This window comes from Penicillium odoratum (genome assembly GCF_028828045.1).
Source record: "Penicillium odoratum strain IBT 22623 chromosome Unknown utg000005l_segment0_segment0, whole genome shotgun sequence".
NCBI classification, from domain to species: Eukaryota; Fungi; Ascomycota; class Eurotiomycetes; order Eurotiales; family Aspergillaceae; genus Penicillium; species Penicillium odoratum.
The window spans coordinates 1,163,448-1,178,073 of NW_026643147.1; the positions used below are offsets into that span (position 1 = coordinate 1,163,448).

A 14,626-nucleotide genomic window follows, 5' to 3' on the forward strand; every position below is an offset into this window, starting at 1 on the left:
CAAGTCTCTATGTTTTGACCTTCAACATCTCAATACCAACACCACCGACCAGGAGCGTGGCATCTCGTCTCTCTGAAGGGGTATCATGATCGGTGCTTAGGCACACACCATGGACGAGGGACATTGAAGAGATATCAGCCACGGCACTGTAACGGTCTAGCAAGAATCGGGCTTCAATGTTTGCTGATGTAGATAGAGGGACAATAACCGACCAAATCTTGACTCGGTGATCATTTCCTGCCGAGGCTAAGACAATCTCCGTAGTTTCAACACCAGCGTCATTTTTCTGAGGGGGTATCTGGCTCAGCACTTTGATGGCTGTAATTGAGGCAGCATGTGCATCTGGAACTGAAATTGTCAACACGCGTGGATGTGACTCCGTCTCCGGGTTTGGCGAAGTTTGTAGAAGAGAAATTGACAACGAATTGTCATCGCCACCAGACAGAATCAACGTGGTTGTCTCAGATACGGACACCAGTTCCATAGCTTTGATGCTGTTTGAGTGGACTTCATATCGATTCTCACACGTAATTTCCTGCGGTGATATCTCCGAGATATCAAATTGTCTGGTTGCTTTCAAAGAGGAGAAATGGATGTCGTAAAATGGTTGGAGGGTATCAGTCAGGTCCCAAAGTGTGAAGTAGCCGTCAGTAGCCGCCGTGAGGAGCGACACAGAAGATCCTTGGACAATGAAGTGGCCCTGTGTCAAACAGTTGGTCATGTATTTTCCACGGGCCAAAAGCGTGAAAGAGTTGTTATGGTGTGGGGAGTAGTGAAAGATCTACGCGATATTAGCTTTCATTCCCCAAAGACATGGAAGCGGGAAGAAGGATACTGACCTTAATAGTAGAGTTCGAGAGAGTGAGACATAAAAGGAATCCACGTTCTTCACCTTCTTCTGCGACGTCCACCAGATCAAAGCTTGTTATCCGAAGCTCGGAGTCTGGGTCATCCTTCGGACAAACCGCTGCTAGGATTGTAGCAACTCCAAATGACGGAACCCATTGTACTCGCCAAACAAAGAACTCTTCACACGCAGCGCTTGTGAATAGGTACTTTCCACACTTAGACCATGAGGCCTGTTGAACCCCAGAGACATGGGTACTCAAAACGCGGAGAGTTTGTACGGATCCCCAATGACCTACATTATTCGAGTCGAAGATGGTGGAAATTCTGACAGTAGTATCCTCTGCGCCCGTGACAAACAGAGGTGGCACATCCTTAGTCCCGTCTAGGCCATCCATAGCCTTGATCTCTCTTCCATGGCCTCCAGCTCGAACTAAGCAATTGACATCATGACGAACACGCTGGCATGCAAGAGAAGGGCCTTCTCGCCAGACAAGCAGATCGCCACTTCCACCCTTGATGCGTCGCTGAAATTCCCAGGGCCTGCGTGTGCCTCCAGATCCAATTGATACGATATCAGTTTGTTTCGACTCGTTTCGTAGGACAAAGTCTTGTGATTTGAAGCCGTACATCATCAAATCTCCGGTCAGTTCATCAAAGTAGGCGCCTTCGATGTTTCCACCTAGCGCTGATTCCGTTCTATGCACTGTGACGAAAGTGACGGCGTCACCTCTCTCCTTACCAATCTTCACTTCATGGACGCAATATTTTCCATCACGCCCACAAGTCAGCACGTATTCCAGATCTGAACCATCCGAGGCCTTCACTGAGGAAAGCAATTGGATGTGGTTGGTACCGTGATGGCCATGAACACGGCGATCCACATGGAGAGGATGAGAGGAAATTTCGTCGCTTGCGACCCGGTGTACTGATAAGCCACCTAGCCTAGATCCTAGCAACAAATACTCGCCGTTGCCAAGCAGCGATGCCGAAGCCACATCATATGGTGACTGGGGAAGAAAGACGGGAATGGCTTCTATCTCAGGGCGATCACCGTTCCACGCCGAGATTGTCACCAATGTTGCAAACTCATCTTTGGCATAAGAAGCAACAAAGGAAAGTCTCTCCAGGTCATTATTTGGTTCAACAAATAAAAGTTCCATTGGTCTTCCGGGCAACTTGATAAGATCAGAAACCGATTTAAGACTGTGGTTGTACAGGCGGACTTGTCCTCGAGGATCACTTATCAACGCCAGACCTTTATCTGGGTTTCCGGCTATCAGGGAGATTGGACCCAGATCTTCAGAGCTGTGCAAAGCTTCCCATGTAATAATGGCATCAAGTCCGGGGCTCACGTGTCCAATCTGGAGCTGGCTCGCTTTGTTGGACATAATCAGGCAATCTTCACTGACAAAAGCGAAATATTGAACGCAACTGGTTTTCGCGCTTTTTTCCCTGGTCGCAGGCCTTGCCAGTGTCGCCGAAGATCGGATTTCGTTGATTTTGAAATTCCTCAATGCTCCATCGGCACCTCCGGTATAAACCACAGTCTCGTCACCCCGCCGACAAAGATCCATGGACCAGATATGCTTCCCTAGGTGTGCCTCCGAGGAGAAATCCTTGCGCAAGTGGTACTTTGTAGTACCGGGGGAAGGTGACTCCCAGGTCAAATCCCAAACAATGCACGTAGCATCCTCACCACGAGTCACAAGTCCGATCTTAGAACAATCTTGGGATATATTTGATCGAAATCCGATACTCCAAATACGGGCGGCGTGCCCAAATGCCTGTGCGATACAGGACTCTGAGCCAGCACCGGAAGCATCGACATCTGTAGCACCAAATCCTGTGCTTCGGAGATCAAAGCCGTCTGTGGAGTACGCGGAGGGATCATTGGGTGACTTGTGCTCGCAATCAGAAACATCCCAGACTCGCACAGTTCGGTCATCGCTGCAACTAGCCAGAACACGACCTGGCTTTCCATCCTTCATTGATGGAATGATGGGCGAAATTTGTACGCCGAAGACTGTTCCATCGTGCCCGGTGAAGAAGTGGTGAATCGATCCAACCGCCTTTGTTGGGAAACTTTCGCTGATATCCATAAAGCAAGACCAAACAATAATTTCACCGAAGATGGTTCCAGCGGCAATAAGCACATGGGTAGGTGACAGTGCAACTAGGTTTGCCGCGCAGAGGATAGACTTGACACTTGTTGCAAGTTGGTGGATGTTGATCACCATCTTATCAATAGAACGAATGCACTTTGTAAGGTTCAAACTCAACAGTGAATTGTTCGCAGTGATTAAGTACGCAGTATCTTGATCCTTCGCTGCGGCACATCCACTCATAATCCAATCTGGAGCCAGGAATTCCGCAGACGAAACGAACGATACGATGGTACCATTCGAGCCTGACCTTAGATCAACAACCCGTAAGGACTGGCCACCCCAAACGATGAACCGAGAATGTCTTTGGTCATTCTCATCCTGCCCCTCGGCCAATGAGATGAATCCATGTAGATTGTTGCGTTTAAAGACCCGCACTTGAGTCACAACATTCCCAGATTCATCGTCAACGACACGCAAAAACGGACCTTGTCCTTGGAGAATGAGATTCTGCCCGTCCCACGAGAGTGCTTTCAATGCTGTTGTTGGAACACAAGCATCGATATGCTGCATCTTTGAGTCAGCGAAATCAAGTCACGCGAAGGAATTTCCTCTCAGTATCAACAGACCTCTAGAGAAAGAGACATTTTTCCTCGGACTCCCCAAGCTCATTGACGTGGAACGTCTCAATTTGTCTGATAATCCTACTATCACCCTTGTTCAAAATCCCACTTTCCTCATATTATCTAATTCTTGCCCGCACTAGTCCCAACGTGGACGCTTTATCTCACGTGATAAGCGGCCCCGCGAACATTTTGCTTTGGCCTTGTCGCCTTGTGGCCTTAAATATGTGGCATGCCAGTCTTCTCTCGTGTTGACTCACTATCCTCACCAATTCCTATTTTCTTTCTTCATCCCTGCTCCATGATTCCGAACAAAACAAGCCAATCCCATTTCGATTTTAGCTGTTTTCCACAATGTGACTTTTTACTCCTCTGCCCCCAAGTCTACTCCGTTCCCACCTCGAGAAATGCATGGGCGAACACCGACAAACAACTCGAGTGTTGTGCCCAGATTTGTATGGCCCCCTATACTTTCTCAATGTCGCTAAGTCTACGAGGTTTAAATTCAGGTGGCAATCAGGTACCCGCGGTCCTCGGCATGCAAATGGCTTGGACACCGGGCCACGCAGCCCCTACGAATGCCAACTCCGATTAAGCGGGCCACACTACGGAGTACATATTGAGTGTATTCCGATTAGGGGGGCTGCAGTACGGAGTAATTCAAGCCGTTAAGACCAGACCTCGGGATCTCTAGGCATAACTTCACGGACCCGCCGACAATAATTTTCGCTGGGGTCCACACCTCTATAATTCGGGTATCACTGGGTTTTTTTGGCCCCTGACTGGCCAATTTTTGGATATTGAGTCGTCCCTTGATTTGGGTACATACTGAAGCTGTAACTAAATTAGAGGACTCCAGCGATTGTAAATTGTAACTGGTATGCCACGAGTCCTGCAGAGTTTGTCTCAAAATGACACGTTTGGCAGCCTAGGAGGCATGGCGCTAAGATGAAACACCGGAAAACTCGGGAATCGGGCTAGAACGAGAAACCTTGCGATAGTTGTGACTGATCCACTCTCCCAGAAATTCATCTGCGTTGGCCAGACCCGACGTTTGATGAGTTAGATGGCTTGTGCACATATACGGAGTGGAATGGGTTCATTTTCCCACTATTTCCTCGCGATCGACAGTTTTATTGACTGGATTGACGATACCTTATATCAATGGTGTACTCCGCACATATCTTGTTTACATTTTAGTCTACCTTACGATGTAACTTTCCAAGCTTTTGACTCAATTTTACTGTTAGAGTCTACGTAAGCTTTTTCTCTCGGAGATGCCCCACTCCCAGCCCAAGCTCTAAGGAGAACGAAACTTGGACAGCACACAAATCAATTAAAGTAATGACTGGAACCTTGGGATTTTGTTGACAGGTGGATCGTACCAAATACATGATATGATAAAGCGCCAAACGAAGCTGTCAAAAGCTTTAATGCATCAGGCCTTAAATCTTGGTTCAGCCCTAAAAAGCCGGTAAATAATTCGAAAGACCTCTCTTTAGTCCCGGGAGATAATAACCGACCACTAATTAAAACATGCACTAATTAGCGCCTTCAAGCTTGAGCCCGAATATACGTACGCCCGCCCAATGGGAATTCGATAGCGGCTTGCCATTTCCACCTCGAAATTGACTACTGACGATCCGCCAATCATCCGTACTCTTGATCTCCGGAAAAATGCCCACTTTCTAGCCCTCGATTGGTGGCCCACTGAGTTTTGGGGCGAAAGGGGAAGGCCGACGATTTTCGTTTGTAGTACAGCCCTAACGGGTTAATGGCGTACGCAATAACGTCGCCAGGCCCAGATGCCTATGTATTGAGGCCATCCCCTTGTTTCATCTTTTCATCTCGACATCCTTTCTTTGCAAACCCTTCAGTGCTGTGCACAGAAGCTTTCATTCCTTTTCGACAGAAGCCCTTCGGCATCCAGTCATTCCTTCTACGTTCGAGTAGAGCGTGTCCCTCATTACATCGTTGACTCATTCATTTCAAACGATTCAAATCAAAAATATAGACATCATTTCAGCCAATTCAAGCCTGGACAATGGCTTCGCTTCTCAAGTTCTTCACCGCAGGTTTGTTGGTGGCCTCCGCAGCCGCCCACCCTGTGCAGGTGCGCCCATCGCCCATTCAAAAGCGTGCTGCGAGCTCGACCAAGCGCGGCGCTGCTTACAACGACGCGACTCTCGTTTCCGCCTTGACCGACAGCTCTAGCGTTATCTCTTGGGCCTACAATTGGGGTAGTACGATCGATGGTGATATTCCTTCTGGTGTCGAGTATGTGCCTATGCTCTGGGGTTCCGACGATGTCGACAGCTGGGCTGCCGCCGTCAAGACCGCTCTTGCAGATGGCAGCACTCACCTGATGGGTTTCAATGAGCCTGACTCGTCCTCCCAAGCTGATATGACTTACTCTGACGCTGCTGCATACTACAAGGAGTACATCACTATTTACTCTGATGATGCCACTTTGGTCAGTCCTGCCGTTACTTCGTCAACTAACACTGGTGAGGGTCTGTCTTGGCTCTCCTCTTTCTTGGGTGAATGTGAAGACTGCAAGATTTCCGTTGTTGCTATTCATTGGTATGGTGGCACTATCGCCGAGCTCCAGACCTTCGTCAACGAGGCTATCGAGACGGCTTCTGACTACGGCATATCCGAGGTCTGGTTGACTGAGTTTGGCCTGGATACTGATGAGTCTGGTATCACTGATCTGAGCGTGGCTGCTACTTTCGTTGAGGAGGCTAGCACGTGGCTCGAGAGCAAGTCCGCTATCACTCGCTATGCATTCTTCTACTGCGCCAACGACTTCATGCTCACAGATGGTGTCGCAAATTCTGTTGGCAATGCTTACGTCTCTGTCTCTGGGTCCACTTCCTCCTCTTCATCGGAGTCCTCCTCGTCTGCATCGACCTCTACATCGACCTCTACATCGACCTCTACATCGACCTCTGCATCGACCTCTGTATCAACCTCCACATCGACCACTGTCTCCGTTGCCACCGAGACCATTTCATCATCCGCATCTGAGATCTCTTCATCGGTTTCCGTGTCTATCGAGGTCCTCGGTGAAGTCGCCGCAGAATCGTCAACCTCAAGCTCAGTTGCTTCAACAACCTCGTCCACATCCACCGTGACTCTGACTATGACAACTACTCATGTCGCCACTACATCAGCAACTGCATCAGCCACTACATCAGCAATCGTTTCATCTACACCTACTCCTTCTGCGGTTGCGGTCGCTTCCACTACTCCATCTGTAACCCCTTCGCCCTCGACCTCAGCGACCCCTACATCCACAGTCGAGGTCGTGCCTACTGTCTACGTGACTCAGGTCATCCCGGTCATGGCTTGTCCCACTCACAGCTCCTTGGCGCAGTAGACCTCATCTCCGTGTCAAACAGCCCAGCCGGATATACCCAACAATTATAGCCCATGCTATTTCATTCTTTTTTGCTCCTGAACATAGCGCTTTCGTTCTTTTATACTTTTGATTTCTCTTCAGACTATATTCCATTCTTTCTTTCTCGTCCTGTTATCTAGCTATGTTTTTCAATTGTTGAACAAATCTACGCTGGCTGCAAGGCTGGATCGTCTCCGATTTCTGATTATAATTCATCCTTCCAACGTATTTCAATATATCATACAGCACTGGTGGAGGAAATATTTGAGCTTAACAACTCCTGCTAGATACATAAGACTAGAATTTGGGAACAAAAGCGTCCCAATAACATTCTTGTTCAATGTTTTATTGGATTTATATTTCGCAACTCTACTTTACAATTCGACATTTGCAATACCCTAGTTGTGAACCAGGGCTACTAGCACTCTGGTCAAGGGAAAATATTGGAAATGCAGGACGCTCTTAACGTCAACCTTATACCATCCCATTTTCAGGCATTTGAGGTGTTCAGATCTTGACCTCGGGAATTGATACCGAAAATTAATTGAAATGACAACATTCGAACGAACGCATTCATCAGTGATAGTAATGACGGCATGTCGACGTGTGATCGATCCCCTCCATCATAGCCAAACACGGAAAAGTAATTTAAGTGTTTCAATTTTTGTCTAACAAACATTGAAGTGGTGTAAAGCGAAACACTCAAAGTCCTGCTTATTCGGACCTAGATCTATCCGTCATGCCGGAAGCAGTGGTTCAACTACGATGTGGTGTCAAGGCAAGTGTTTCTGTTCTACCCCAAGAATATAGTTAACGGACTAGGGAAATACAGAATGATTCTTGGGGAAAGAAAGGCAAAGACTCGTTGGTGGCCCAATTGTGGTCCAAGACACCAGGGAACGCGCCAATTGACAATGACCAGACCTACTCAGAGGTATATTTTTTTATCGCCATTCGAAACCTCCAAATAAGCTGATGTGAATGATAGATGTGGATGGGGACGTACCCATCTAATCACTCCCACCTTCTTTCCACGGGAGAACCGCTGGGAGAGTACCTGAAAAAGAACCCCCAGCTTGTGGGGAAGTCAGTTCTAGATCGATGGGGCGCAGAGATCCCATTTTTGCCAAAGGTATAACAGCATGGCAGTGTTTGAGGCACCAGGCTGACCAAATAGATCCTGTCTTTCTCCCAAGCTCTCCCGCTCCAGATCCATCCAGACCTGGCATTGGCAAAGAGGTTGCACGCGCAGGACCCAAAGAAGTACGGCGATACCATGCATAAGCCGGAGATAGCTATTGCTCTTTCTAAGTTCGAGCTCTTCGCAGGCTGGAAGCCATTGGAAGATATCAAGGCACTCTGCAAGCTGGAACCATTGACAAAGTTCCTCCCGGAATCCAAGACTTTCGACGACGAGACGCTGCGACAGGTGTGTATCTTGATGTTGAAGGCATCACCGGAGACGGTAGCTTCGACGATCAAAGCGCTGCAAAGTGTCCCCGAGTCTCAATTTGGTTCAGACTCGTATATTCCAGGTCTATTGGTTCGACTCAGCAAGCAGTACACCGCAAGTGACAATGGGAATCTGGTTGCGGCGATCTTGATGAATTACATGACTCTGGGGCCTGGAGATTCGGTTTTTGTTCCTGCGGATAGTATTCATGCGTATTTGGAAGGCGATATTGTGGAGTGTATGGCTCGGTCGGATAATGTCATCAATACTGGGTTTTGTCCGGCGACAAAACGTGATAGCGTTGACTTATTTGGGCAAGCGTTGACCTTTGTGCCTCATAACTCGACAGATGCACTTCTGCCACGGCAGAAAAGTGACAAAGGTATGAATGGAAAGACGGATGTCTATGCGCCGCCCATTAGCGAGTTCAGTATGTTATGTACTTGCCTCTGTGGAGGCGAGAAGGAAACGCACAAGGCTATTCTTGGTCCCAGTTTGATGATTGTGACGAAAGGATGCGGATCCATGAAGATCCCGGGGGATCAGACGATAGAGATGAAAGAGGGATATGTCTATTTTGTTGGACAGGGGGTTGCATTGGACTTCAGCACTGAGAAGGGCATTGCCTTTTACCGCGCCTATGCAGAGTAGGGAGATTGAGGGTCGGCCGGATCTTCCCACTACCCCGAAAACGGCTAGAAGAAGAGATAGATTCCAGCTGGCAGATGGGAGTTGTGGCAATTGAATTGAGCCAAAATATACAAACAAGAATAATCCTAAAAATACATGCTATTCGGAGTTAGACGACTCGCTGCACCAAGGTTCCGACAGGTCGCTCGACAACAGTCATGAGGCCGTCCACAATGCTCTGCCTTGCGCTTTCACTGGAAACCTTCTTTCCTGCCAGATAGTTGAGCCACACGAAACGGCTGATTCTTTCATCGGAGACGCGACCCATCCAGTGGATTGGCTCCTTGGGATCAGCCTGGAAAAGTGCATCGAGGGCGCCGTGAGCATTGCGAAGAAGAACGACCGTCTGGCCCTTGGGTATATTCTTGGCCTGGCCACCACCAACAATGGCCTTGAATTCATTGATTGCCGAACCAAAGGCCAAATCCTGTGCATCTCCGGTTGAGCCCGGGGCGGCCTTGTTTTGCTGTGCGCGGGCGGTGATACCACGGACCCAGGCATCGCGCAAGTGCAAGAAATCGGTGTTACGTGTGGGAGCGATTCGGAATGCAGTTCGGATGCCATCCTCCTTGATCAGAGCTGTCCAGGCAGCATCGCCATGCTCCGGGTCCATCAGAAGTGCTCTCAGCTGCTCGCGCTCCGGAGGTACCAGCGACGTCGCGGCGTCAGCACCAACTCCCGAGATCGCAGCGGCTTCATCTGGAGATGCGATTGGGGGGTGAACCGCCGTACGCACAAGACGCTGCTGCAGCTCCGTGATATCCGACTTGGCGACATATAGCCCAACAACATACACCTGGATGGAGAGGAACGAGACGGTACGAATGCCTAAACCCAACAACTGGTATTCATCCCCATCGGTTGTAGAGAGCTCATCTCCGGGTGTCTTGTTCTCCGTCCCAGAAATCGACGGTAACCGGATAGTAGTGGGAAAATACGGAACAGAACTGTTGCCGGTCGCAATTTGGTGAATATTGTCTTGGCCTTGGAGGGGAATCACAGATGGGCCACCATCACTGGGAAACCCAGGGGGTCCATCCATCTTCATGGTGCGGCTTTCTGAAGTTGCTACTGTAGCTTCGTGCGGCTTGGTTGTCTCGCCGTTCTTTCCGACCTCGAGTTCATCCAGGCCAAAAAGATCCAGCTTGATCACTCCATACATTGCAGCTGCGCTAGCGACCATCCCAACCGCAGACCAAGCAATAGATCTTCGGTACTTAGCATCTTTCAGCTCATTGTTTGCATTTTCGGCGGGGCGGGAACGGAGAGGGTTGACACCATGTTTGGTTGATCGAAGGCAATTAGTGGAGGAGATGTAGCGGGTACGGGGAGGAGTGCGGAGAGTTTGGCGTGTTAAACATTGACATGTGCGCCAGGGCGCTGTGCGGAATGGAGATGACATGGTTGACAGATTGGAGGTAAACGTTGGAGATGTTGCTAACGTTGATTCGGAGACGGACCTCGGGTGTGGGGGTACACGTGACCTGTTTCGATCTATAGATTCTATACAATGCACCTATGAAGAATGACGTGAACATCATCTACTGTAGTCTCAATTTTGACGATTACAGCTCAGTAGATTTATTCTGCATTCTGTACTAGGAATTCTCCATTGGCATCAAGATATGGCGCCTCCAAAATATTACGTCACGACAATCTTGTGAGAGCCACCTCCAACTGCAAATGTCGCTTTGCTATCCGCATACACCACGCCCTTCTTCACTAAGGCACCATCGAGGATGATCGAAGGCTTCTTCGATGATGTAACATACGGAAGTGTGACATTCCCAGTTGTCCCCTTCGGAACTGTGAAATCCAATGCATACCCACCAGACTTCTTCGTCCAACCTGCTTGGAACTTCCCAAGAGACGTCACAAAGCCCGCCTCGGCGTACTCAAGATCTCCGAATTGTGGCGAAATATCCCACGTCAATCCCAACTGGGAGGTGACAGAGAGGCCAACAACGTAGTTGGTTAGTGCGGATGTTGGGCCAGAGGACCAGCCATGAGCGTGGGAGACGTAAGAAGCATCATAACCATACCCACGACTGCTTCGGTATCCAAATGTCCCATTAACAAGGTATCCCTCGATGACGGTAGACTCTGTTCCATTCTCATTGTTGATATACCAGCCCCAGCTCCGGCGAATGAGGTCTAATGCCCTGGACGGATTCTGAACAAGGAAATGACTTTGGATCTCGAAGGATGATATGAAAGAAACGATATTTTCTGGTAGCTCTGGAGACTCAGCTCCAATTGGTGTCCAATTCTTGACCAGGTTGTCAGAGATACGTTGGGCCTGGTCGGAGTCAACAACGCCGAACAGAATAGCCATGCTATTCGCGTCTTGGGGATGCAAGGTAGTGTCAGTCGCGTTGTCTCTGAATGCTCCGTACGACTCATCCCAGCAGTAGGTGTTGATGGCTTCTTTCAATTTCTCTGCTCGGGAAACCCAGGTGCTGGCGAGGCCTGTTGTGTCTCCGGCCCACGAAGCGAGAGATGCACCAGTGTTTAGAGTATGGTAGAGACTAGAAACCAATCAGTCAACGGCAAGTAGGGAGAAGATTGTGGTACTGCGTACATCATCTGTGCTTCTGTGTTATTGTACCCTTGCTGCCAACGAGCCCAGTCACGGATACCAGTCACATCCAGGAGTCCACTGGCATAGGTCACTTTCCCATAAATGAAATCCATGGCAAGAAGATACCCATCCCAGTTCTTCAGCAAAAACTCCGTATCGTTTGTGTACAAAACATAATTGTAGGTACCAATCATTGACCACATATGATAAGTGTCTGACCCAGTTTGGCTGAGAGGTGGCCCTGACTCATCAAACGCGCCTGTTGTCTTGTCCTATTCCAATGTGAGCATTATTCCAACTCCAAAGGAAGAACCCACATACCTGAGTATCATACATAATCTGCAATGCGTTCATAACACTATCCAAATCGCCCAGGCTGACAAGCGTTGATGGAACAGCAATACCCATATCACCAGGCCACACTGCGCGATCGCGCTTGGCCCCATCAACAATTATCGTGTCTCCCGATCCCAAAGTGCCATTGTTTAGCCATCCAGACTTGAGACCAGAGGTAATTCGTCCAGTATCAACGGGGACCTGATTTGTCTGCAGCGTATAGGCACCACTGTACCAAATACGATTGAGAAGCTCATCACTGCAGTGGAAGTATCCCTGATATGCCCGCAGATTCGACCATGTCGGATGGAATGCCAACTCAACATGCATATCCTCAATCTTAACCGTTGCAGCATCATCCGTAATCAAGAAGAGAGTCAAGTACCGAAATCCACCCCGGAGCTTGGGGTCGGGCATGACATAGGACTGAGAGCCAGATGTGAAATTGTCGTATAAAGCACCATCATGATACAGAGCGTTGGAACTATCGGACCATTCCCCGATCCAGTTCTTCGCTTCTGAGAAGGCGATTCCCAGAGCGCCACTGCCGGTAGCGGTGTAGTCAATGTGCATGATGCCACCTACTTCTAGGCCGAAGTCGAATACCACGAGGGAGCCATTGCCATGAAGAGTTGCCGTCGCGGGGTGGGCGCTATTAGTTGTAGCGTCATTCTTCAAATCGGAAAGGGTGGACACAGGCTTGACTGTTCGGGACGATGGCGCGTATATGTTTTTATCCCACACTCCACTGAAAGCGGCTGTCGTGGGACCGGAGCAAGTGGTATTTCGCCAACATGTTTCAGCTTGAACCTGGGGTATGGTAGAGCATGCTCCTAGGAGGCTAAGCCAAAATGCGCGTCGCATATTCGATTATATCGATGAATGCCACAGCTGATCCTCAGATTTTTTGCTCCTGCAGGGACAGATCTACATCTCTGCCACATGCCCCTACATATAGATTTCCATGCGGCGGAGATGAAGGGCGCAAATACTACATGGTATTTCTCGGCATTTTCTAGCACGAAAGCACGAAGTGTCATTCTCCGCACCGTTTTGTTTGCTAATGGCTTAATGATGGCTTAATGAAATGAGCTAAAAGACTCCGACCTTCACTCATTGGTGGGAAAATCTCCATATGAACGTTCGAAAGAATCCAGGATCGGCGCGTCAAGCACTCCGGTGGCTGTGATATCCCCGCGATTTCATGTAAGCGATATTAGTGCCTTGAATTAACTGCGATCATTTCCCCGCAGATCTACTACTCCGCAAATTACTCCGTAATTGTTCGGCACAAACGTTCCCGAGGTAGGAGTTCAGCATTAATATTTGGAACTGAAAGTGCATCTTACTCCTTTTGCGGAGTTCTATTATCCAGTCTGTATTTTCAACTCGCAGCCATTGGACATTTAAAGCACATTCCGTGCACACTTCCATCTACAAGATGTCCCTATAGCCAACGCAGGGTATTTGATGGAATACATATGTCAGGATATTCCTTTCACTTCCGGGTTGGCTTTGATTGATTCCTCGAGAATTTCGTTCCAAAGCCTCTCAATGTAGTTCTTTCCTGCTGATCGAGTCAAGAAGAGCGCGCCACTACTAGTGTTAGCGAGAAATAAGCACACATTATAGTGGAAAGGGTTAATAAATACCGGCTAATCTTATCCAGCTCTAGATATTTTCCATGGCTTTCTTTGCCAGAGACCACAGCATTGATCAGAATTTGACCACCCACAAATGGGTCACGACCTTTGACCTTGAAATACAGGTACAAGATCGGCTTTATCCAACAAGGCAACTCCCTGTTCAGGTTTGTTCGTATGGCTCCGGGACATACAGTATTCACAATAACCTCCGATGGAGATATAGTGGTTGCTAGACGTTGAGCGAAAGCATTTATCGCGAGTTTGCTGTTCTGATATTGGCGCCGTCCATGGAAGTTCTCCTTGCTATCATGATACGCAAGAATACTCTCATCTTCACCAATCGTGTTCTTCTCAAGTGTATGTTGAGTATGACTGAATGAGCTCAGGAATGTCACTCTGGACGGAGAGTCTCGCTTTGCCGCAGTCGCCTTCAAAAGAGGGAGCAAGCACAGCACAATCAAGAAATGGGTATAAGAGTTCACTGCATATTTGAGCGCATCAGTAGAGGAACAAATGTTAATTGTTGAGTTATGCAGGTAGAATGCATACCTTGCATAATTCGCTCATGGCCACTTTTGCTCAGTTCGTAGCGAAATTGATTTGTGCCTCCGTTGCAGAGAAGAATATCAAGTTCGGCCACCTCTTGCTTCACACTTTGAGTGAAATGAATCCCAGATTGGTAGTCATCGAGATCTAGATCAAAGAGTTCCAATTTTCCAGTAGCGTTACTGGATTGAACGATAGGGTCCGCTCGCAGAGCTTCGATGGCTGCAATCCCCTTATCCTTGGAACGGGTAGTGATGATTACACGCGACGCGTTTAATATCAGGGATTGCCGTGCAAATTCCCAACCAAGTCCAGAGTTCCCTCCTGTGATGATAACTGTTTTGCCAGCGAGGCTGGTCTCGTGGATGATCAGTTTTGCCATTAAGGGTGGTTGGCT

The 14,626-nt window shown here is 48.6% G+C and overlaps 6 protein-coding genes across 6 annotated transcripts; 2 read left to right on the plus strand and 4 right to left on the minus strand.

Annotated features, from left to right (window-relative positions):
* Positions 1-7: 7 nt before the first annotated feature.
* Positions 8-3,524, minus strand: N7520_005976 (tRNA (34-2'-O)-methyltransferase regulator RTT10; the record flags this gene model as incomplete). Its single annotated transcript, XM_057139910.1, has 2 exons — positions 8-781; positions 840-3,524. 2 exons carry the CDS (start codon positions 3,522-3,524, stop codon positions 8-10), a joined length of 3,459 nt encoding a protein of 1,152 aa, XP_056993916.1.
* Positions 3,525-5,618: 2,094 nt separating this feature from the next.
* N7520_005977 (glycoside hydrolase family protein) lies at positions 5,619-6,956 on the plus strand (the record flags this gene model as incomplete). The annotated part of the gene is made up of 1 exon (XM_057139911.1): positions 5,619-6,956. The coding sequence occupies one exon, from the start codon at positions 5,619-5,621 to the stop codon at positions 6,954-6,956; it is 1,338 nt and encodes a 445-aa protein (XP_056993917.1).
* Positions 6,957-7,716: 760 nt separating this feature from the next.
* Positions 7,717-9,081, plus strand: N7520_005978 (class I mannose-6-phosphate isomerase; the record flags this gene model as incomplete). Its single annotated transcript, XM_057139912.1, has 4 exons — positions 7,717-7,755; positions 7,810-7,911; positions 7,966-8,109; positions 8,155-9,081. The coding sequence occupies 4 exons, from the start codon at positions 7,717-7,719 to the stop codon at positions 9,079-9,081; spliced, it is 1,212 nt and encodes a 403-aa protein (XP_056993918.1).
* Positions 9,082-9,229: 148 nt separating this feature from the next.
* On the minus strand, positions 9,230-10,522 carry N7520_005979 (chalcone isomerase domain-containing protein; the record flags this gene model as incomplete). Its single annotated transcript, XM_057139913.1, has 1 exon — positions 9,230-10,522. The coding sequence occupies one exon, from the start codon at positions 10,520-10,522 to the stop codon at positions 9,230-9,232; it is 1,293 nt and encodes a 430-aa protein (XP_056993919.1).
* Positions 10,523-10,762: 240 nt separating this feature from the next.
* N7520_005980 (putative alpha-L-rhamnosidase B) lies at positions 10,763-12,901 on the minus strand (the record flags this gene model as incomplete). Its single annotated transcript, XM_057139914.1, has 3 exons — positions 10,763-11,648; positions 11,702-11,973; positions 12,023-12,901. The coding sequence occupies 3 exons, from the start codon at positions 12,899-12,901 to the stop codon at positions 10,763-10,765; spliced, it is 2,037 nt and encodes a 678-aa protein (XP_056993920.1).
* Positions 12,902-13,521: 620 nt separating this feature from the next.
* N7520_005981 (Short chain dehydrogenase sor7) lies at positions 13,522-14,611 on the minus strand (the record flags this gene model as incomplete). Its single annotated transcript, XM_057139915.1, has 4 exons — positions 13,522-13,633; positions 13,690-13,817; positions 13,875-14,164; positions 14,233-14,611. 4 exons carry the CDS (start codon positions 14,609-14,611, stop codon positions 13,522-13,524), a joined length of 909 nt encoding a protein of 302 aa, XP_056993921.1.
* Between the last annotated feature and the right edge of the window lie 15 nt (positions 14,612-14,626).